The sequence below is a fragment of the Tiliqua scincoides genome, chromosome 1, assembly GCF_035046505.1.
Source record: "Tiliqua scincoides isolate rTilSci1 chromosome 1, rTilSci1.hap2, whole genome shotgun sequence".
Lineage (NCBI taxonomy): Eukaryota > Metazoa > Chordata > Lepidosauria > Squamata > Scincidae > Tiliqua > Tiliqua scincoides.
This window is the reverse complement of record NC_089821.1, coordinates 54,121,360-54,144,937: the sequence shown is the minus strand read 5'-3', so window position 1 is coordinate 54,144,937 and position 23,578 is coordinate 54,121,360. Positions and strand designations below refer to the sequence as shown.

The 23,578-nt window shown below is 41.9% G+C and overlaps 2 protein-coding genes across 3 annotated transcripts in view; both read right to left on the bottom strand.

Annotated features, from left to right (window-relative positions):
• Positions 1-11,455, bottom strand: part of CARS1 (cysteinyl-tRNA synthetase 1) — a 50,045-nt gene extending 38,590 nt beyond the window's left edge. Inside the window, exons 1-2 of one of the 2 annotated variants that reach the window (XM_066626249.1) lie at positions 11,382-11,451; positions 2,245-2,490 (exon numbers count right to left, since the gene is read on the bottom strand). In XM_066626249.1, coding sequence (XP_066482346.1) covers positions 2,245-2,490; positions 11,382-11,394 — 259 coding nt within the window. In that variant the 5' untranslated portion in view covers positions 11,395-11,451. Of the gene's footprint in view, positions 1-2,244; positions 2,491-11,381 lie in introns of both variants that reach the window. The other variant, XM_066626258.1, reaches the window with a different exon arrangement.
• A 2,081-nt stretch (positions 11,456-13,536) lies between these two features.
• LOC136661601 (tumor necrosis factor receptor superfamily member 1A-like) overlaps positions 13,537-23,578 on the bottom strand; it is a 40,546-nt gene continuing 30,504 nt past the window's right edge. The window contains exons 6-10 of the mRNA XM_066638921.1: positions 23,406-23,525; positions 22,893-22,909; positions 19,754-19,990; positions 17,674-17,731; positions 13,537-14,313 (exon numbers count right to left, since the gene is read on the bottom strand). Coding sequence (XP_066495018.1) covers positions 14,012-14,313; positions 17,674-17,731; positions 19,754-19,990; positions 22,893-22,909; positions 23,406-23,525 — 734 coding nt within the window. The 3' untranslated portion in view covers positions 13,537-14,011. The remainder of the gene's footprint in view (positions 14,314-17,673; positions 17,732-19,753; positions 19,991-22,892; positions 22,910-23,405; positions 23,526-23,578) is intronic.

Here is a 23,578-nt window from a genome sequence, read left to right as displayed (position 1 = left end):
CTGTGAGGAAAGCAATCTTGTTAAAATGGCCCTGTCTATCTACCATACAGGCTTTACCTGAATGCTTGCTGCAATTTGAGGGAAATATAATTAGTTTTCTGCGAGACAGTCACTCAAACTAAGTTCATTACAGGTAAATTATTGCTCGTCAGTCCCAAGGCAACTCACAAAGTGCAACAAAGCCTCTTTCCCTCATATGCATTCTTGTTCGTGCTAAACAGTGAAACAATTCATTTGTATAGCATTCATGATGAGTGCTGCCTGGACTGAGTTCCATTTCCCAGGGTCTAGAGAAAGGGAAATCTGCACAGGTAAAACCCTATCAACACAAGAGTGGTAAAAATAGTCAATAGGCAAACTCAGAAGCACAATGGCAAGTAATGGCTGCAGTTTGTGAGGTGGATTCACAAGAGGAAAATTCTTGAGTTCAATGCTGACACTAGATGGGTACAGATAAGTTTAAACCACTGTCTTTTGCCTAGTCGTCCCAAATAAAGGACATGCAGTTTGTAGTATCTGATACAGACTATGATAAAATCATGGTAGATTTGCAATGCCTTGGAAACTTGATTCATCACATGACATTTGCCCCTGAAGACAAATTACAATCATTTTATTAACCCATTTTGCCCGACCCACAGATGTTCACGTTTAGTCCCTGTTGCATATATGCAACGTTGGGCAGAAATGGCTTAAGTGGTGTTATCCACCAGGGAGCCAACCCTAGCAACAGAAATCAATCAGTCATGTTTGAAAGAAAGGGCTCTCGTCACCTTTTTGCACAGGTTTGCAAACTGAAAACTTCTAGAAACTTCTGAAACTGGCCAGCTTTATGATTCATGATCTTGGCCTTATCAGTTAATTGGACTTCCTTCACTAGAGGACTGAAACTTAGGTCAGGTTTTTCAGGGACTTACAATACTATCTCATACCACAAGATTTCCTGCCTCAAACTCAAAATGATAAATTTCATTCTTCTCAACTTCTCCTGCTGGAACATAATCTGTTATTCACTTTCAGTGCACCGTCCAATTCAGCAGCAGAAAAGTAACTTTTAGTCTAATGCAAATCATCAGGGGGAAGAAGCATACTACTGCACCCTAGTTGTCCTGCCCTACATGACTTTTGACTCTTGAAAACAGTAGATGATAAAGTAGGAGAGGGGAAGAAGTCTGTCTCTACTGTCCATACTCCCGCTCACCATTAAGGACTTAGGGCCCAATCCTATCCAACTGTCCAGCACCAATGCAGCTGTGCCAATGGGGCATGTGCAGCATCCTCTGGAGGGAGGGCAGTCACTGACACCTTCTCAACGTAAGGGAACATTTTTTCCCTTACATTCGGGCTGCATCAGCTCTGGAAAGTTGGATAGGATTAGGCCCTTAGTGACCTTTAAAACGGGAGAAACAAGAGCCAGAGACAGCAACCAGATCACTGAAACTTCTTTTTCAATAAAAACACACAAAAATTGTGTTGCTATGTTGCATAGGTTGTTATGTTTATGATTTGCAAAAATAATAAAAAAACCAAAGTCACATTTATTTCTAGAAAATAGCAGTGTTTGGCTTCTATTAACTCTTTAGAGAACCACCTAAAGTTAATTTTCAAATTTGCTTATATAAAGACTACTGTGCTGCTCTTTACTTCTGCCCTTTGCCTTGCAAGTGGTCCATGTGTTCCAATTAGTTGTGAAGACAGATTTGAGATACTAATAGAAGTCATATTTTCAAAACAGCTATTTTGAGGGAATGGCCCATTCTGCTTCTTTGTCCTCTCCCCCTTATGAGAACTGGAAATCTCTCTTACACCTAGAAGGTGTACAACTTGAAGAGGCTAATCAAAATAAGTCTACGTAGCCCTGCACTCAAGCTTGTTACAAACTTCACACTGTGAGGCTTTTCCACAATTTTTCTCCTCCTCCCATCATTCTGCCTAATATCCAGCCTGAAGAATTCTGGAATATTCAAAAGTTTGCTCACTACTTTGTATAATTTTAGTTGATCCAAATGAATTACTTTTCCTACTTTAGCATTTGAATACTTTTTTTGATGCCACACTGGTCTTTCTAACGTGAAAAGAAATGGGAGTTGAACATTCCCTGTGAGAACCACATGACAAAGACTGTCAAATGCAGAGGCTCAAAGAATGAGTCACAAGTGCATTGAACAGGTACATTAAAAAAAATCAAATGAATAAATTAACAAGTCATTAACTCCCTACCCACTAGCCCCTGCCATTACTCACTTGTTTGGAGTTTACAGGAGTCATGCTTTTCACTGCTGCCATCACAGATTGCTTGTATGTGCCTGTACCAACGAACCACATGGAAATGTTGGTCCATGGGGGGGCCCGAGAGCTGTCTGAAAGCTTCCACATCTGCATGTGAGAACATGAACCCCCGGATATAACTACGAGGGCTGAGGTACTCATTCAGAGCCTTCAACCTGGCTTCCTCTTCACTAATGCTCAGAATGCAACTGTAGTCAGAAGCTGCAAAGACAGAGGCAGATGAGAAGTGTCAAATCCCTTCTGTTAAAAAGCATCTAAGAGAAAAACATCCCTCATTCTAGGCAAGGATGGGAGGCAAGCACATGAGGGGGTTTCTGATGCAGCAGCAAAGTAATATCACACCAAAACTAGAGTAGCCAAGAGGGAGAGAAACAATGCAAGTGGAAAAGCAGGCCAAGCCATTTCTGGCTCATCAACACGTCAGGAAGGTTGAATTTAAGTTCACAGAACTAGCTGAGCAAGAGTCAGGCGCATCATCTCTGTGAGGCAAGATCAGAATGTTACTCAACCATGATGCAGAAGGGCAAATACAATCTAGAGAGGTATGAAATCAGGCCCTCATTAAATACTATTCCTTAGTTTCTAATTTTGTCAACACCGTCATTGCAAATTATTTCACCAACAGCAAGTCAATCATCTGAACAGAAGTTACATCGTTGACTTTCCAGTAACGCAAACTATGAACTACTGTGAAATAGGCTACGCTAGAGCATTATGCCTGACACCCAATATGTTCACCTAATAAAAATTATTCAGTGGGATGGCATCCATCTCCTACTCCATTTAGCAGGCTGACAGTCATCCTACACCATCTCAAAGTTGCTGCCTTGCAATTAGATTACCCACCCTTCGCTACTTGGCGCTACCATAAGTGCTCATCTCAGTTCAGAAGGAGCAGTACAAGACAAAAATGAATGCTCAACCTTCATTTTGCAGTACTATGCTAGTTGCATGTACAGCTCTCTGCTAATCTTAAAGAGCCCTTAAAAGGGCTACTGCCCTTTAAACTGAGAGAGGGAGAATGCACCATTGTGCATTGTGTAGTATGTCTGTTGAAGACATACTACAGTGCTGTGATGAAAGTATGTCTAGATCTAGAACCAGGCAGATGCAGTTTCCATGGGTGTCACATAGAGGCAACTTCTATTCATTCCAGGTGAACAACTTTTTGTTGAAAAGTGGTATATGAATACTGTTAATAAACAACAACAACAGTGTGACTCAGTGGTCAAGTTGCAAATCATGAAGCCCCTGGTTCGAATCTTGCCTCCATTATAAATTCTCACTAGGTTGCCTAAGACAAACCACTCCCTCTAGGCTTCCCGGGAAAAACAGGAGGATAATACTCAAAATTATAAAATAAGGAATATGTGAAAAATACTACACGTGAAGTGCTTTGCAAATTCAGAAAGCACTCTATAAATGTCAATTATTCATGTACAATATGGCTGCGTTACAGTAGTTTGATCCTAAAGGAGCTCAAATGCCTTGGTTGGTTCCTATTCTCCTCCTCGGTTCCTTTTCAGACTTACACTGTAAATTGTGCAGTCACTGCTACTTTGCCCAAAACCACCTAGAGAGAAGATGATTCATAGATTGTATCTTTGCCTGAGCCCATGGACTTTAAAAACCACAACAATTATTATTACTATACAATTATTATTAACAAGAAAAACCTGGACCAATTAACCTGGAAGGACAATCTACTCTACAAGGGCACAACTTGCAGAAGCCATGTTCGTATGTACAGGTCTGAGGAAGGAAAAACTCAAAATAGGAAAAAGCACGGAGGAATTATGTCCATGTTTCCGATAACCAGAGCAGAGATCATATCAGCCTGCCACATTTTACCCTGAATGCAACATGCCCTCCCCAAGCAAGCTGATGCCCTTCTTGTCCCTCATCCTTTGAAACAATCAAGCATCCCACTCTTCCCAATCCCCTGGTTTAAATCTCATTTGTGAACATATCAAACTGCCTTATCCCAAGTCGAACCACAACTTCATCTAGCTTAGCACTTTTGACACAGACTGGTAGCATCTCTCTGGGGTTTTCATTCAGGGGTCTTTTCCCACTCCTACCCAGATATGCCTGGGACTTTCTGTGCACAAGCCCTGTATTCCAGTTCCAAAGGCTTTTCCAAACAATATGAAAGTTTTCCTTTGGAGGTTTCTCACATTGCAGCCTGCTTCAACTGCATTTAGCAAAACTATCTCACAAGTTTACCTGTAATTGTCAACAACAAGATATCCTCTTAGACCCAATTACATAGGATGATATCCTCTTAGACCCAATTACATAGGATGATGGTGTCTGAAATGGGTCATGGGGTGCAACAGACAGTTTTCTGGAAAGATTTGGTTAAACATATGCTTCAGCGTCAGAGAGGCATGATGCTTTGAAAGAATTTAAAAATAACTGATTCATAAATGGCTGGGAACTACTATCACAAGAAGGAACGGATAGCCTTGTTAATAGTCATACTTAAAAAAAAATGTCTCAGTGAGAGTTTTGATGCCAGAATTGTACAGTTAGGGTGCAAGCCTGAAACAATTTCAGCTACAACATTAATGAGCACAAAATAGTGTGGGCATTGGAGGGGGGAAGGGGGTAGAAAAGTTACACCCAGCATACCAAGGGACAGTATCCCTTCAGAAGCATCATACAGTCAATTGAGCAAGAACAGCAGCACTATGCCCTTATCCCTTTATTGGAGGGGGGGGGGAATAAGCTTAGATTGTTAGTAACCCTCTGGCATTGGGAGTTTGATATCATCATGAAAGATAGAGCTGGGCTGAATCTAGACGACAGTAGGAGAGATTCACAATTATGTTTTCTAAAAGTGTTGGTCTGATTCCCTTGGAGATGCTTTGAGAATGAAAAAGTTTGGCCCTTTTAAAAAAAATTGCTGATCTTTTCTGGGTTTTTTTTTTGCATTAATGTTTTATTATTCTAATTTATTATTATTTTTGCCAAGTACAATCGCAGTGTGTTTTATGAGGAATTTTAACTGCTGTAAGCCATTCTGGGAGCTGGATTTGGCTTTAAGTCAAGAGATGTCCTTGTAAATACAATGGCATGAACACTGCACCTGAGCATTTACTGTCAACCCTGCCATCTGAAGTATGGCAAGCGGTCAAAAGATGCAGACGGGCAGCCCAATCCTGAGCTGCCCAAGATGCCCAGCCTTGGTGGCACCTAGAATGGCTGCCACTGGATACTGCACGCTTCGGGCTACCGCAGGCAGTGCCTCGGGAGAAGAAGACTTTCGTCCCCTTCTCCCAGGTAAGGGAAGCAGTCACGCAATGGAGCTACTCACTTTACTGCCAACTGTAAGGTAAAGCCGTTCGTGAGGGCGCCAAGCCCTCCATGCATGGACAGGATCCGGTGGAGCGGATCTCCACCGGACCTGCCTCCCTCCCCTGGCATACCTTCCACCCGCCCTCTCCCCACCCCCTGCCTCCCAGTCACGCCTCCCATCCGCCCTCTCTCTGCCCTCCCTATGCTTCCCCTCTCCCAGAACGCCTCCTCCCTGCCCCTGCTTACAGTGCTGCAGCTCGGTAGTCCATGAGACTGCCAAGCGGCAGAGGTTGGGCGCCAGCCCTGCAACAGCCCAGCACCAGCTGGCGCCGGGCTAACACAGGCGGTAGCAGGAACCTCTTGTCAGAGAAGTTCACCTGGCACTTTCCCTAAAGACTTCATGCAGGAAATGAAAGCCTGATTTCAAGCACTTTCAATTAAGTTCAGTTGTGCTGGAGATTTTCCTCTTTTAATCCTTGGTATTTATTTTCAGTTCTTAGATGGTGCTTTCACTGACTGTAGTGCTTGTTCTACTTTAATGTTACATTTTATTGTGACTCGAGTGCTTTGCTGCATAGTATAGAAATATTGAAGAAGCTTGGGTAAATCATATGTCTCATCCTGGCCTACTTCACAGGCTTGCAGAGAGGCTCACAATGAAATAATACCACCTTGAACTCCTTCAAGGACAAGAGAAATACAAATGTGACAATAATACACATGCTATTCATAACAGTAGTAGCTCCTGGGGTAGTTGCCCAAAATATGAGAGATCTGAGGTACCATGCTTGGAGTTCTGCATTCACCTCTTAATAGCACAGAGGTGTGTGTACACATGCTTTGGTATGCAAAGTGGTAATCATTTTCTTTTATAATTAATGGTTCTACATCCCTTTAAAATTATGTGTTTAAAAGGAAATGCTAATAGGGAGTTTTAAGAACACTACCTGAATGTTGAATCATCTTAAAAAGAATGCAAGGTGAAAATAGTAAGAAGTATTTGAACAAAACAGAACTTGAAACATATTTCAGATACATAGGTGTCTGCTCAGGATCCTTACAAGCTAGTCCATTGGTTCCCAAACTGTGGGTCTGGGACCCAGTTTTTCATGGGTCACGAAACTGACAAGACAGATAAGGTTATCTAAACAACCTGCTACTTGCGGGGGGGGGGGGGAGCCCTGCTGCCCAATCACTATTATAGCCACAGAGGCTTGAGTGGCTGGTAAAGTGAAACTTTTTTTTAGGTGGGTCCCAATGCTAAAGTTTGGGAGCTACTGGGCTAGTCCTATTCATGCTTACTCAGAAGTAAGTCCCAGTGACTTCAACCTGGAATCAGCCCCTCTAAATGCAAAAGGGTTGTCTTCCAAGGACAAAAAAATGCATAAGATTGCACTGTAAAGCTCCTACTTTCTTCCACCCTGGCTGTAAATTAGCAATTTGTGGGTGTTGATCATGGTTTCACCAGATATCAGACAAACACTTTGGCTCTTATAAACAACAATATAGTTTTCAACTGTTGTAAATGGAGGAAATGTTAGATCCTACAGCCATTACCTGCTTTGATGCTCCTTCCTGAACTACTTTTTGCAGAGGATTTGGACAGCTGTTTACAATAAGTGAACCTGAGAGACCAACTCCTGTGGTGTCTTTATTTTTGAAGGCTACAATCTTACACACACTTCCATGGAAATAAGTCCCACTGAAATCACTGGGGCTTACTCCTGAGTGGATTTGCATAGGACTGCAGTGTAAGCTTTCCAAAACAATATTTCTGTGCAACTCTAATTATGGCGGGCAGGAGGAGAGCTACATAAGGACACAACAGGTAAATGGAACTTCCAGTCTCATACTGAAGAGTACCAACATGAAACGGTAACTGGTTTCAGGGACTGGACACAGTCAAGTCAGAGGGTCCTCTGATGATTATTTGTATTTCAAAACAGAATCAGCTTTTAAAATGAGTTAAAAAAAGCAGAACAGGCCTGTTTTAAATGAAAGCAAGCAAGTGCAATTCTACCAAAGGAGCAAAACAAAGGAGTCTTCGTTAGGTTAACAGATACCTGTACAGTAATTTCTTAATTACTATGACCTTAGTTTCTCAAGCTGACGTGTGCTTTTTTTTTTTTTTTTTTACTCCAAATGCCAATTGTTTAACCTTCTGCATTGCACTTCTGGTGTGTTTGTTTAAAAATGTATTTGGCATCAAGATGTTTGGCTTACCTTTACATGAATTAAACTGAGTCCTACAAATCTCAAAATAGAAAACTTTTGCTGGCACCTTAAGTGGAAGTAACATTTGAATTTTGAAACAGCCCAGGTTATAACAGAGCATCAGGTGACCTAAGGAAGGCAACATGATCACATCATAACACCAAAAATGCATTGGGACAGGAATGCATTCATCCTAATAGGGCATCCTAATCACGAAGCTACACTAACACTGTGGGCTCCATTCAAATCAGAGTCTTGATACAGAAGGGGAAGGATCACATTTAACAACAGCTCAGTGGTAGCACACGTTTTGTACGTAGAAAATTCCAGGTTCTCTTTTTCATATTTATTTATAAACTAAAATTAAAAAATAAATCCATAATACACACTACAAACAAACAAATAATAAGAGATTTAAAAGATACATAGCTAGTGCAGAGTCCTAAATCTAAATTACTTTGTTCTTCTGCAAAACATTAATCAATAATCATTAAACATATTAAGTATCATATACCTTAAACGAGCGGTTTACAAACTCTCTCAGAGTTTGGCTGAACCGCTCTAAGCCCTTGTGGGGGCAGACACAGTGAGGGCGGGGGGAAGGCAGCAATGCAATCTCCAGGATTGCACTGCTCAGGGGGCTGCAGGGGCTTGGATGTACTTACCAGAGCCTCCAGGGGCTGCGGGGAGCCCTGGAAGACCTTCTGCAGGGCTCCCCAAAGCTTCAAAAGCAAAAGTGCAGCAATCGTGCCCCACCTCAGCAAAACCATAAGTGAAGGGCATTTGCTTCACTTCCACTTCTGAAGCTTTGGGAAGCCCGGCAGATGGTTGTGCAGGGCTCCCTGCACCCCCAGGAGGCTGCAGGAGGCTCTGATAAGTACAGCCAACATGGAAAACATGGAAAGCTGTAGCCAGTCAGTACAGACAGAACTGAACCAGTTGAATGAGGCATGCAATTGTTTGAAAATAGCCTACCTGCCAGGTCAGTTCACACCATGTTACCACTCAACCCATTTTCAGCAGCTTTGCAGGAACTGCCAATTAAGTCCCCACTTTAGCACATCCCAAAGCAATCACACAGTTTATTGATCAAGCTGGATTTTGCTCAACACATTCACAAATCAAACAGGACACACAAACTGGTCTTAAAAGAACTATTTACTTGAAGCCTTTCCAGACAGAGACAATATATGAGACTCCTTAAATTCTTGAAACACTTTCTAACTGGTGGACAGTCAGGATGGTGTAGTGATTCAGGAATTGGACTTGCAAGATCTGCAAGTTCCAGGTTCAAATCCTCACTCAGCCATAAAACTTCCTGACTATCTCTCAGTTTCACCCTACCTTGCAGCAGTGTTTCTCAAACTGTGGGTTGGGACCCACTAGGTGGGTCATGGGCCAATTTCAGGTGGGTCCCCATTCATTTCAATATTTTATTTTTATTGTATTATACTTGGTTCTGCCATAGTATGTGACTGCATTTGGGGAAATGTTACAGATCTATACTTTGGACAGTCTACTATGTATATGCTTTTAACAATGATAGACAATGGGACTTATTCCTGGGCAATAAGGGTAGAATTACAGCCTAGGATTGTTAAAACTTTTCCTACTTGATAATGTCACATCTGATCATGACAACACTTCTGATGGGTCCTGACAGATTCTCATTCTAAAAAGTGGGTCTCAGTGCTAAAAGTGTGAGAACCACTGCCTTACAGGGTTGTTGTGAGGACAAAAAGGAGGCAAGGAACCATGTACACCACCCTGAGTTCCTTGGAGGAAGGGTGGTATAAAAATGTGAAAAATAAAATAAACACAGTGTTTTATAAATTACTTCACTGATCATCACAATCTATCACAGAATGTAGCCACATTTGAAAGGCAGTTCTAGTTCCTTCATTTCAATCAGCATATCAAAACACTGGAAAACATACAGAAAGGAGCATCTAAAATTGTCAGGGGCTCAGAGCATCTTTCCCCCTCAAGAAAATTAAAGTACGTAGTGCTTTTTAGTTTAGAAAAACAAGACAAATAGGGAGAGATGTGATAAAAGAAATCAAGGTCTTCTGATAAAATTAAGAACATAGTAAGAACCCAACTGGATCAGGCCATAGGCCATCTAGTCCAGCTACCTGTATCTCATAGTGGCTCACCAAATGCCTCAGGGAGCACACACGACAACAGGAGACCTGTATTCTATTGTTCTCCCTGCATCTGGCATTCTGAGGTAACCAACTTCTAAAATCAGGAGTTTGCACATTCACATCATGGCTTGATGGGACTTTTCCTCCAGAAATTTGTCCAATCCCCTTTTAAAGGAATCTAAGCCATCACCATATCATGTGGCAAGGAGTTCCACAGACTAATTGCATGGTAGCTAAATTAATATTTTTCGTACTCTCCCAGCACGTAATTTTAGTGGATTTCCCCTGGTTCTGGTGCTATGTTGATCAGCAGCAAGTTCAGAATAGACAAAGACAATGTCACACAATGCTGGGTCACGCAACACAAGCAATTTGTTGTCACAGAATGCAATAGCAACTGGCTTAGATGGCTTTATAACAGTGGGTCTCAGACTTTTAAACCCAGGACCCACTTTTTAGAATGACCTTCTGTCAGGACCTGCTGGAAGTGATGTCCTTAACCTGGAAGTGACATCATGGCTGGAAGTGACATCATCAGGCAGGGAAAGTTTTTTAACAGTCCTAGACTACAATCATATTCACAAGCACCCAGGAGTAAGCTCCACCAACTATCATTGTTAAAATCATATAGTCTGTCACTTAACAACCTTCCGCTTAACAATGGACCACATATACAACGGTGGTCAAAGCACAACAAAGAGGCTTTTAAGGAGGCAGTCAAGTATTCCATAGCATGCAGCGGAATGCCTGTTTACACAACAAAGAGGCTCTTAATGTGTTGAAGAGGCAGTCAGCCTCCAGTAGCCTGCTCAGCCAGAGAGTGTCTGGTAGGGTCTTTTTATACAACAAAGGCACTAGGTTGGGCTGATTGTTCACTTAATGACCTAGTTGCATAACAACAAGGAAACCGGGAGAAGGTATCCTTGTTGTTAAGCGGTGCACACCTGTAAATTGTAGCCTATTAGAAGCACCAATCTGCCCAAACACAGTCACATTCCATGTTGGCATCCAATCTAATATGCTAGAAAAGAAATACTGAAATGAACGGAGAGCCACCTGAAGTAGGTCTTGGACCCACCGAGTGGGTCCCAGCCACGGTTTGAGAAACAGCACTCTAAATTCATGGAGATGTACACGGCTAATGCGGCTAAAGGGGAGCTGCAGGTTCATCGGCGTCTGGGGGCTCGCTGCTTGTGGGCTTTACAAAGGCCCTTGCTTGGCCGGTGGGGGCCCGGCCCGCCCCCTTCTCTGACCCACAGGCTTCCCCTCACAGAAGGCCCGAGCCTAAGCAGCACCGTTTCAAGAGGGAACGAGGGAGGCCAGCGAGCCCGCGCCCCCCGAGACCCGGTGAGCCACAGCACAGGGCACAACCACGGCGAGGCGGCTCCAGCGTCCCGCTCCAGCTGGGGGACCGCGTCGCCCGGAACTCACCGGCTGCCGCCATCCCGAGCGTCCGCCGCCGCCTCCTGACAAGCGCGGCTCTGCCTCGCAGGCTGATGCAACCAGCAGTGCGTCCGGAAGCGGAGCCCCGCCTCCCAGCGCCACTTCCGGCGGGCGCGGGGTAACCAAGCAACGCGAAAGCGGCCTGCTGGGCAGCGGAGCCTGCTCCGCCCGCCGGAAGTCCCTTGGGCCTTGTTTACCCGCGACTCATGTGTGGATGTGGGCGTGGGCGTGCACACATAGGTACACACACGCGTCGCTGGCAGATAAGGATGTGTACACACACACACGCGCGCGTGCGTATGTGAGCAGACACGTGTATACGCACGTGTACACACAAGTCACTGGTAAATAAGGATGTCTACACGTACACGCATGTATACACGCACATGCACTTCAATGGTAAATAAGGATGTGTGCACATACAGACATGTATATATGTATGTAGACACGTGTGGTGTACCCACCCATATATGTATACACATGTGTACATATGTGTATACATGTCACTGGTAAATAAGAATGTGTATATGTACACACGTGTACACAGACATATGTACACATGTGTATACATATATGGGTGGGTACACCACACGTGTCTACACACACATCCATATACACATACACACCACTGATAAATAAGGATGTGTACACACACACACACACACACACACACACACACACACACACACACACGGTGGTAAATAAGGATGTGTACATGCACACTCGTTAGCACTTATGAGTTGTAAGGACTCATTAGCCTAGGAAGGCAGTTCATCTGAGAGAAGGAAAACGCGCACTGGAGAGGACACTGTTCCAGAACCACTATTCAGGATGCTAACAAGCATGCACACGCACACACACGCAGCCTAGCCACATATTCCACCTTGCCTTCCACTTTCACTCTGCCCCCCACCAGGCTGTTGGAGCCTGATGCCCAAGTCATTGAATGCTTTTGTGTTGTAGAACTTCTGTGTTGCCAGTTTCTTAAATACAACCATGTCCATTGTGAGATTAAATATTCTTAAATTTAAGCATTCATTTACTTCTTCCATGCCCTTTTCTGCAGCTGTTCCAGGGCATGCATGCAATTACAGGCTCAGTGAACCAAGCACCCACAGAGGCTGCAGAGAAAAGCCTTCAAGAACTAGAAAGAGCTGCAGAAGAGGGCAGGAGTTTTGCTACAAAGGGGTGACAGCTGTAAATATAAAAGACTTGCTCTGTTTTTCATGTGGGAAAGGGTGGAGGATAAGCTACAGGGACTAGTTGCACACTGGCATAGCCAGATCTTCAGGATCAGCTGAAACTTTGGCAGGTGGTCAACCAGATGTCACCATTATGTATGTGATGCACTGATAGGGTAAGCTTGTATGCCCACTGTATTAATAGTGGAAGAATCCACTATTTCACTGGCCAATGAAGGGTGTGAAACTCACAGTATTCAGGGTATTCATTACCCTTCCTCACTGATGTTGTCCTGTTTGCCACACATACCAATGGAAAAATACTCAGAGCTGGAAATAATTTTTTTGTAATCTAAGCACTCTTCCATAGCCCAATATTCAAAATAGCTGAGAATTTGGCTATGAAAGAGTGTTTAGATTACAAAAATATTAACTCCAGCTCTGCCAAACCCACCCCCTTCTGGGCCTGTCACACTTCCATTCCAACCTCCCCTGCTCCGAAACACCCCTCCCTTCCCTCTCCCGGCCCCTGTACCACTTCGTGCTTTACTTACCTCCGTTGGTAATTCAGGGCTCAGATACAGCACGGGCAATGCTGCTTACGCTAGAGATGGCAAGAAAGTTATTTACGGCATGTTTGCGTACCACCAGCGGAAGACTTCATTAGGATGGCACAGTCATTCACACTATAGCTTTATCCCATCTGCAACAGGGGGGTGACACTAGTAATCTCTATTGCAGGTTTATAGTAAGATTACTACAAAAAACAATGTATATTACGCTTCTGGGATGGGCACAAGCCAATGAAAATGTGAAGTATTGTATTTCTTCCCCTGGCATTTTTTTCCAGTAATTTCTCTCATTTATTGACAAGGCCATTTATTGACAAGGACAAATAGTAAAAAGTTTGTTTATTAGAAAACAACAACAACAAAAAGTTTTTTTCAAAATTACATTATTTTATCATTTAATTTAAACAGCACAAACTTTGATGACAATTACACAAATCCAATAGTCTAAGGCTACTGAGTAGTCAAAGCAAGCACAGAACTACTTCATCTCCAGCATTTTCTGATATTGTTCTTCTCAATGTAGAGCAGTCTGCCCACACAGGAGCTTGTTCATTAAGTTTTGTATCTAGAGAAAAACTGTCTAGTTTCAGCCTACTGTACGTTATACATAAATATCAATTCAGCATTTTATAAATTTCAGTCTGGCAATTTATGCCTAGCAATTTTTACCTGAAAAATTGCTGTAAAACCTGATGGAATAATACATTTTATACAGAACAATTTCTCCCATCATAAGACAAGGTTCAAAGTAAACTATACAGTGTACTTTGAAGTATTTTTTTCATGTCAAATTAACATTTATTAAAATATGATCATGTGTAAAATACTGACCTCTATAGTCTGCTCTTTCAATTGGCAGTTATTTTTAAAGACAATTATTCTTTACAGTTATTATATCTTTGCTTTTTAATTCATTGACTAGGTTTTCATAAATACGCATAAGTTTCATGTCCCACAGACCATTCAATAATTTACACAAAGCTTCCGCAATGCCAAATCTATTTTGTAAAGTTCTTAACATCTGATAATCCTGTTCATCAGCATGACCAAAATGGTCACGGATTATTTTGTGAATGTCATTGTCTGATAAACCCATCCTCCTCATAAGCATCTTCCAGTCATGTGGTAACACTGTGTGCCTTATCTCATAGTAGAGTGTATTCAGTTCTGCAAATCAAGATGAAATATACATTTTAAGAACATAAGAAGAGCCCCGCTGGATCGGGCCATAGGCCCATCTAGTTCAGCTTCCTGTATCTCACAGTGGCCCACCAAATGCCCAAGGGAGCACACAAGACAACAAGAGACGTGCATCCTGGTGCCCTCTCTTGCATCTGGCATTTTGACATAGCCCATTTCTAAAATCAGGAGGTTGCACACAAACAAGCTTGTAACCCGTGATGGATTTTTCCTCCAGAAATTTGTCCAATCCCCTTTTAAAGGCATTTAGGCCAGATGCCATCACCACATCCTGTGGCAAGAAGTTCCTAAAATGTTAAATTTTAACATTCAAAAAGTGCATTTTAGTCTTTCAAGTGACAAAGGGCCTAATCCAACTTTTCAGTGCTGATGCAGCCACAATGCAGGGCTGAGGAAAGGGAACAAATGTTCGCTTACCTTGAGAATTGCCCCCCCCCCCCATCGCAGAATGCAGTGAGCACCCCATTGGCAAGGCTGTATCAGTGCTGGAAAGTTGGATGGGATTGATTTTGTCAGAAGTACTTAGCAGCAAAATAAAATCAAGATACTTTGGGGTGATCTTCTCCAAGGACATGGCTCATCTGACCATTTCAAACAGATAAATGAGGAGGATATGAGTAGATTGTATCACTCCTGCTAATCACATGAGTATCACATGAGTATCACCCCTGCTAATTGGGTAAGAGGCACTTAATAATAATAATTATATAATTAAAAATATTAATTTTTCAAGTGGGTGCTCCTTTTTTAAGCAGGGGGAGAGTAAATGGCCCACCTCACCCCAGCACTGTCTGTTCTAGTGGCTGTCTGCTGGTACTCATTTGCATCTTTTTAGATTGTGAGCCCTTTTGGGACAGGGAGCCATTTAGTTATTTGATTTTTCTCTGTAAACTGCTTTGTGAACTTTTAGTTGAAAAGTGGTATATAAATCATCATCATCATCATCATCATCTCATGTTTCCTCTTCTTGGATAGTTGAATAACCTTATTACTAATCATAACAAGATTGATAGATGCTTAACTAACAAATGCAAGAGTTATAACCTTAATCCCAGTGCCAGAGTAATATTTAAAATGTAAGTCAGGTATTAAAAAAATAAGAACTTCTCCATTAGCTTTAGTGTTTAGTGCAAATTTTGATAGCCACAAAGGCTGGTGACTTCAGAGTTCAGAAGCAGCATGACATCTTTAGAGAAATAGATTTCACTGAATGTCGTAGAATTGCATCCTACCAACAGTTGTTTAACAGGTTCCTATCATACTTTTTCTTTTTTATCGTAGGTTTTCTTTTGCATTAGTACTTTTGATTAAGATGTCTTCTACAACCGACCTCCCAAGTCTGTTATGTATGTTTACAGATCCTTAAACCCCTTATGGACAGTTAGTAATTGCTAAAAATATATAGGATTCTTTCAGAACTGGATGGATTAAAATCCACTATTAAAACAAAACTGGGAATTGGAATTCAGGTTACTGTTGCTTCAGAGACCTGGTTTTCTTTTATTAAAAACTCTGCTTAAGGACTAAATGCTTTCCAGCACAGGTACAGGCACAATGCAGCCCCAAGGTAAGGAAGCAAACATTCCCTTACCTTGAGGATGCCCCAGTGATTGCCCCCTCCAGCACAGGGGGTGTGCGCCCTGCTTTGGCACTGGAAAGTTGGATAGGATTGGACCCTCTGTATATTTTGAAAACTAATTGGAGAAAAATCTCTACGACATAATACACTAATGGCATCTTACTCCTACCAGGTTGGAAGTTTTTATTTTCATGTTTTATCTTCAGCTTGAAGCCAGAGATGTGAGCCAGGTAGAGTTTCTTATTCTTATATTTGGTGACACTTCCATAATATTAAGATATGCTGGGTTATATTATATCCCTTTGATACTTGTGGTATTAGAATGTTGTACTGAGTATGCAAGAAAAGAGTACAAGCTGTTAATTTGCAATTTATTGGCCACTACAAGGATTTTAAAATGCCAAAACAGAGAAACCGTCTCAGGCTCCATTTGTGCTCCCTTGATTGCAATGTGTTTAGTCCATCCCTGTTGCTACCTATTCCCCGCCCACATTCTGCCCTCCCTGCACTGTTCACTGTAACCAGATATATTTATTAGAGAGGCAGAAAAAGTAACAATGAAACTTGGCACTAGTGAAAGCCAATTTAGCACAATTGCTAAGAACTTATGCAGGGCTGGGCCACAATTTCCTGGTACCTGAAGGGATATACCAGATGCCTCCCTCTTTACCTGGTGGTGCTCTAGTTGAGTGGTCTTCAACCTTTTTCGTTCCCATAAGTTGCAGTGACCCCACAACTGAGGCTTCGCAACACCACTGGGGTCCTGATCCCAAGGTTGAAAAACACTGATCTAAGGGAAGCAACTGAAGAGATATGTGGAACCATCCCAGGGTACACTTTAGAGCAGTGGTTCCCAACATTTTTTTCTTAGATACTCTTTGGCAGCCCATTTCCATTAACTGTACCCCTAATATTAGCTAAATGTTTGTAATTAATATAGTTGCTGTTATTTCAAATTTATATGATCCGTATCTGATAATACACAAATTGATGACCAAAACTAGCAGTTGGTGGGGCTTTCACAGCCAGCTAGCTGCCTCCTTCCTGCCTTGCTAGCCCCACAAGGCATTCTATTACAGACCTGCCCTTTCCACCATTATTCAATTTTCAAGTACTCCTAAAAGGTCCTGGCAAGTAGCCCTGGCGGTGCATGTACCCCAGGTTGAGAACCACTGCTTTAGAGGATGCCTATAGATCCCTTAGCCAATGATGTCATCGGTGTATAGTTCAATGGGGGACATTTTGAGAATTTGGTCAAATTCATTAACTGTCCTACCTACTGGGAAACCAATCCTAATGGCCGCACTCTGCCACTGGGACTCAGCCCAGTGTGCTTTATGGCTGTCGCAAAAGTCAACACTCCAGACATGGCCTAGCCGCCACCACAAGCGGTGAGCAGCTGGGGCCGCACAATAGTGGTTCCTGCACTGGTAAGTCAGCACAGTGGTGGAAAAATTGCTGGTCTAATCACTGAGTGATGATATAGAAATAAACCAAGCATATTTAATTACTCTAAAGAAACCTATGTTACGTTAATATTTGGGCAAGGGGGATGGTACAATTGAATAATCAATTCAAACTGCTGACAGAATCATTTATGAACCTTAAGTGTAATATCCCAGTTAGTAAAATTTAACTGGATTTGCTACCACTATCTTATATCCAAGTTCAAATTAGGAAAACAGATTTTGCCCAGTACTACCTGTGAGTTGGTAGACCAAGGAAAAAAAGCTAATTGAACTACTTACCTGAATGAGAAGGATTTTTAACTATCACTTCAGGAAATTTGGCACTGGATTTCAATCCCTACAATGGAGAGAAAACATCTGCCTTGATTTCATGCAGTAATTTAGCAAAATCAAGAATGAAGTCCACATAGTTTTAGGTAACTAGGCCATCAAAGCAGCATGCATACAGTTTACATTGGGAACAATGCTACAGGAATTCTTTAGCAGAAGCATTTTAAACTTGTAGAACAGCTTTGGGCAGAAAAACATACATCACTAGCACATTTTAAGCAACATTTTCCAGTATATGCTGCAAAGATAATTACGTTTCATAGAATCTATTTAAGCCTTTCAAAATACTGCAACTTTGCATAGGTCAGCCTTTTAAGATCGCTTTTAAACTGACACACCACACTCAAGACAGGTAGAATTGTTCTATTTTACATTTTCTTACTTTTTGATGTTTAAACTTTCCTAACATTATCCTTAACTCTCTACTTAATCATATTTGTGCCAACACATCATAATGAAGAGAGCTTTTCACTTTCAACACAAGTATACCAAGCATAAATATTGCATGCTTTCTGGGAATGATTCATATAAAGTGAGTTAGCGGTATAGATGAAACATGGCCTTGTCAGGGGTCTCCAAACCCAAGCCCATTAACGACATCCACACTCAATGCCGCGTTGAGATATGTGATGCGGCCCTGGGACCGAAAAGTTTGGAGACCACTGCCGTAAGTGATAGTAATCCGCTTAATGTTGTGACAGAAGGTCTTAGTGTTGAGATGGAAAGAAAGTGTGAAAGGAAGTAGTCTAGGACCATCTCAGGTTTTCCGTATCATTACCTTCATTCCACCTGAAGGACATTCTTTGCTTATAGCCAAACTGCTATTTTTGGAACCCAGGAAATAATCAGACTAATCTATTCCATAAAGAGTATCAGAGGGTCATATGCCTAAATAAGATGACTCTCCAAGCTGAAGACCAGAACTACCAATGACAAAAAAAGTGCAATACATCATTTGTTTTGACTACTGCTTCATGCTTACTGCCAGCAGCATGACAGCTACCATGATCTCTATGGTGCAATCTTGTGCAGCAAAGGAACACACATGAAAAATGCAACCACATGATGGGGAAGGCAATAGTGTGGGTCTTTGCCATATAAATGGCATCCCATGAGAAGCAAGAGTACTTCAAGGGGTGCTTCATGGCCTCATTACTCATACACAATCTCTTCCGTGTGGTTTCTGCATCATGTGGAACCAGCTCCCACACTACTAAGTGTATTTGAGGAGGGTCTAACCAAGAGCTCCAGAAGTTCTGGAAAAATGGCAACATGACAGAATAGTGTAAACTGTTGGTTAGGGATCAGGCCATGTTCCAAAGCAAATGTGGAGCTTCCCCCATCACTCAGCAACCCTTTTGGGTTCCCCAGCTCTGGCTCCTTAAAAAAGCACCACAGCACACAAGAAAAAATACCAAAGTGTGTTAACATAGTAGAAGCAACAGAGAGAGAAAATGCCCATCTCTGCAGTGACCCTGAAAACTCACATTCTCTCCACAAGCCCATCAGACTCAGGCTGATCATGTTATTGGTACTAGGGCTTGCCAAATAAGGCAGAAAGCCCTAGACTTTCCCAATTCAACTCAAGAGTGTAATGAGGATAGTGAAAAGCTGCAGACAAAGAGGCAACAAAAGAGGCCAACATCAGGACTCTGAGAACTCTTCTTCTACCACACCAGCTATACTGTGGAAACAAAAGTCCTCGTGGCAAACATAGCACATAGCAAACAAGGGCAATTTGCTTCTCTCGGTATTCTGAAGCAACTCATGTCTCAGTTACATCCTACCAAGATCCTGTAGCTGGTCACTGAGGGACAGACCTGCATTTTCTTATGTATAGAGAAAAGCAGCGTGCATGTCACACACTTCAGATGAAATTTTGGTGGCAATACTTCCTCAAATGTCCCTGGTCCTTTATATGGGAGGTAAAAATTGCTTTCCCTTCCAGAGTAAAACCAACATAGGAGCGAATAAGCGAGCATGCGTGCACCAGACTTTTCAGCACAACAGCTTTCACCCCATTTCTTACATTTGACTGCCCAGCTGGAACAACAGGGTCATCTGGCAGTGACAGCAGTGGAGCAGATGTAGTAGTCCCAGGGTTTTGGTCCTCACATAAGTCATTTGCACTGCATTTGCTCTCAGCATTCTCAGGCGACTCAGTTCTCACAACAGAAGGGGAACTGCCAAGACCTGAGTTTACATTCTGCTCCTCATAAGTGGAAACAGCAACCTTAGGGCTCAGGGTCTCCTTGCTATCAGATATCTGTAAAACAACAAACAACCTTGGTTTTTTTTCATTCTTTAGGTAAGCTTTTCTGTTGATAAAGACCAGGAGGATGCCCAATTCTTTTTTAATTCACAGCTAGCTGCCATCATAATGTTTTGTGACAATGAATTCCAGAAGTTAACTGTGAGCTTTGTCAAGAAGTATGCAACTATTTTCCACATGGCACAGCAGATACAAAAACCTCTGTCTCAAATCCCCCTTCAACCACAAAATGGATTTTGGGCAAGCAGCTCATTCTCCTGCCTCAGTTTCCCATTTGGCAAATGAGAGTAAAAGTGATCAGCCTCATGAAGAATAAAGTATGCAAGCACTCTGCTTGTTGAATATGCTAATAAAATGATAATTATATCTATTAAGGCAAAAATGGGCAGTGCTAGCGACCCACGTACTGCCCTGGCAACAAACATGTGGTCACATGTTACAGGCATGTTACAGTGGCTTGGTAAGGAGAGGCGCCAGCACCAGTTGATGCTGGACCTCCATGCCAGACGGAGGAGTAGCTGGAGCGCACTGTGGTAAGTCTTCTGCCAAGTTGCTGGAAGGTGTTTTGGGGTGGGGAGAGGGCGGGTCGGAGGGTGATTTAGGCCCAGGAGGGGGCAGGAATATCAGCAGAGGCTGCCACCTGCTACACAGGTCTCCTTGGTTCTGTACCAGCTAATTAGCTGGCACAGCTCTGAGTAGACTCATCAGGGCCACTGGAGCTCTACACATGGTAAGGGAATCAATGTTTTCTTACCCGAAGGAGACCTCTGGCTGCTTCTCTGGTCCCAAAGGATACATTTATATGCTCTCTTTTTAGTACGACAGACTGCATATTAGGTTTTTATGTCCAACTGGGCATAAATATCTGTATGCAGCTTGATGACTTTCACTATTGGGATTACTGTCAAGTAGCTAACTACTGTGAGATTATGATCACAATGTCCTTTCAATTCAAAAACCTTATTAGGAATTAACAAACAAAGCAAACGAGAAGGCAAACATGCAAACATACAGGGAAAAGGCAATGTAAACAGACTCTCTGTATAAAAAGTGGAATTATTTAGGTAAATGGCAGAATTAATTCTGTGCCTTGTTAAAATATCAAGAAAAAAATTTGCCATTTGGTTTATAACTAACGCAACAGTAGAAGCAAGAAGCAAGTGTAAGATTTCAACATCCAGTACCCAAAACAGGCCATCCAGAAGTGGATTGAAAAGCATACTTCTGATATCCTGATAAAAAGGACAACACAATACAATATGGGCTAAGGATTCAGTGACTCGAGATTGCAGCTGCGATTAGTAGACGTCTGAGGGTGTCGACAAAATCTGGCATCTAGTTCATGAGATGGAAACACATTACAATGGGCAAGTGTAAAAGCTCGACATGCATGAGGATCATTAACAAATGCAGATATCTGGGACGACAGCCAAAGACCAATGGTAACTGCAGCTGAAGGGGGGAGCAGGTCCTCTCAGCAGTTGCATTAATTTCCTGTCTCTCAATGTTCCATAATCTACGCAAAATACTCATACTGGTCCGGTTCAGAGTGTCATTGCCCAAAGTGTCCAGCAGGAGACCAACAGAATGAATTTTAAAAATAAAATGGCAGAAGCCCATAGACTGCCAGGAATCAGAGAGTAAAGCTTGAAGAAGAGGAGCTTGCCCCGCTTTGAAGCAAACATTTAGCCAGAACTTAATAAATCTGGCCCAAGCTAAATACTCAAATCTATATTGCCCAGCCTCCAAACACAAGGCCACATAAGCAACGCAGTGGGCTAAACCAAATATCTTATATCAAAAGATTGAAAGGATTCTCTCAACCTCCAGACTGAAGGCCGGCAGCCAAATTTGAATCCCATAAAGGAGTCCGGCTGAAATTTTTGCATTAAAAATGCAGAGAGCTGCTGGGATGAATGAATCGCCTCTCAAAAAAAAGAAGTGTAAAATACCCTGGGATGAGAGTTTGGCATATTTGATCACCGAAATATGTTCAGGGACCCATAACAATTTGTAGTGAAATTCAATCCCAGGTACTTAAACATCTTAACCTGTTGAATTGCCTTGCCATGGAAGACCCAAGAACAGTGTTTCCAGGATTAAAACACTAAGATTTTAGATTTGGTGTAGTTAAGTTGAAGATAATTGACAGAAAGATATTGAATACAACCAACAATCAGGTGTTTCAGTCTGATGTGTGTCCGAGAGATCAGCACCATGTCATCTGCATACAATAACAAAGGTACTGGCCAATGTTTGGGGCAGTGCAAGCCAATGGAGGCCAAATGCACACACAATGTCCTTGGCCACCAGGGGATCGTTGAACTTCAGGGGGGGAAAAGGCAGTTATTTTGTGATAACACCACCACCTTGTTTTGGAAATGCTTCATGCTTTGAAAATGTTTCTCATACAGAAGATAAATATCTGGGTTTTGTTTTACGCTTAGAAAAATTAATGAGAGACACACAAAAGACGTATATAAGGAACAGTTCTGAGAGACCAAAAAACCCTCAAACACAATTTACTCTCAAAACTTCATCATCCACAGAAATAGAGAGGCAAAATATTCCTAACACAGAAACTTATTTTTCAGATAATGTGATTAATCTAGGATACTCATTGGTTGCTGTGATCATCTTTATCATAAATTATTACTGTGAAAATTGAATAAATACATGCATAATAGGTCTTGTGTCAATCAGCTATGATCATCATGAGACTGATCCTCATATTCAAAGACCAACTTGGACTACTGGATATAGGAGACAAACAAAGAATGATGATTATGGCAGTGCCTGGCTTGAGGGCTTCCCCACATTTTTGCTAAATGACAGAAGGCTAAGCATGTTATACATGATATGTTTATAAAAAGAAATGAAAAATATGGAAACTTACCAAAGCATCTTTGAAACCTTTTTGGGGGGGAGGGATGCAGGGAGAAAAGGAGAAAATAAATGTTTATACATTAGTCCATCAGAAAATAAAACAGGAAATTTATATCACTGCAAAGCTAATGTTTTGACATTAACTATCACTAAAATGCAACAATTTCACCACTAGTTGAATAAAAACTTTTCTAAGAATAATTTAAGGAATGAAAGGTCAAGAGAACAAGCACACATCCCATCTAGATGCTGACATACAACTCAAAGAATGTAAGTTTTAGATTCAGGATTAGAACCTGCTCTGGACACGGGCTAACTCTCCCATTGCGTGTCTCCCCCTTTTCTTTCTTCTAGGTTATTCGCGGAGTGATAATGTAATGGCCAAATGAGTTTCAAATGAAGCCCATTTATAACACAAATTTAAGATATCGGACACCATTTTCTGCAATGACTATTTCATTGATTTGCCATTGCTACAGCTCCTTTAACTTTGAGAAAGTTAATCTAGATACCAGAAACTTACCTTCATCCCTTTTAGAGCCACTGAATTTCTTTTTAAATAGGAACAAACATAGGACCAGGGCAGTCACAATAACTATCACAACAATGGAGATGATAACTTTGAATGTAGGCTCCATAGCATCTAGAAGACCAAAAAAAAAAAAAAAGAAGCACTTTAAAAGGTCCACACAAGAA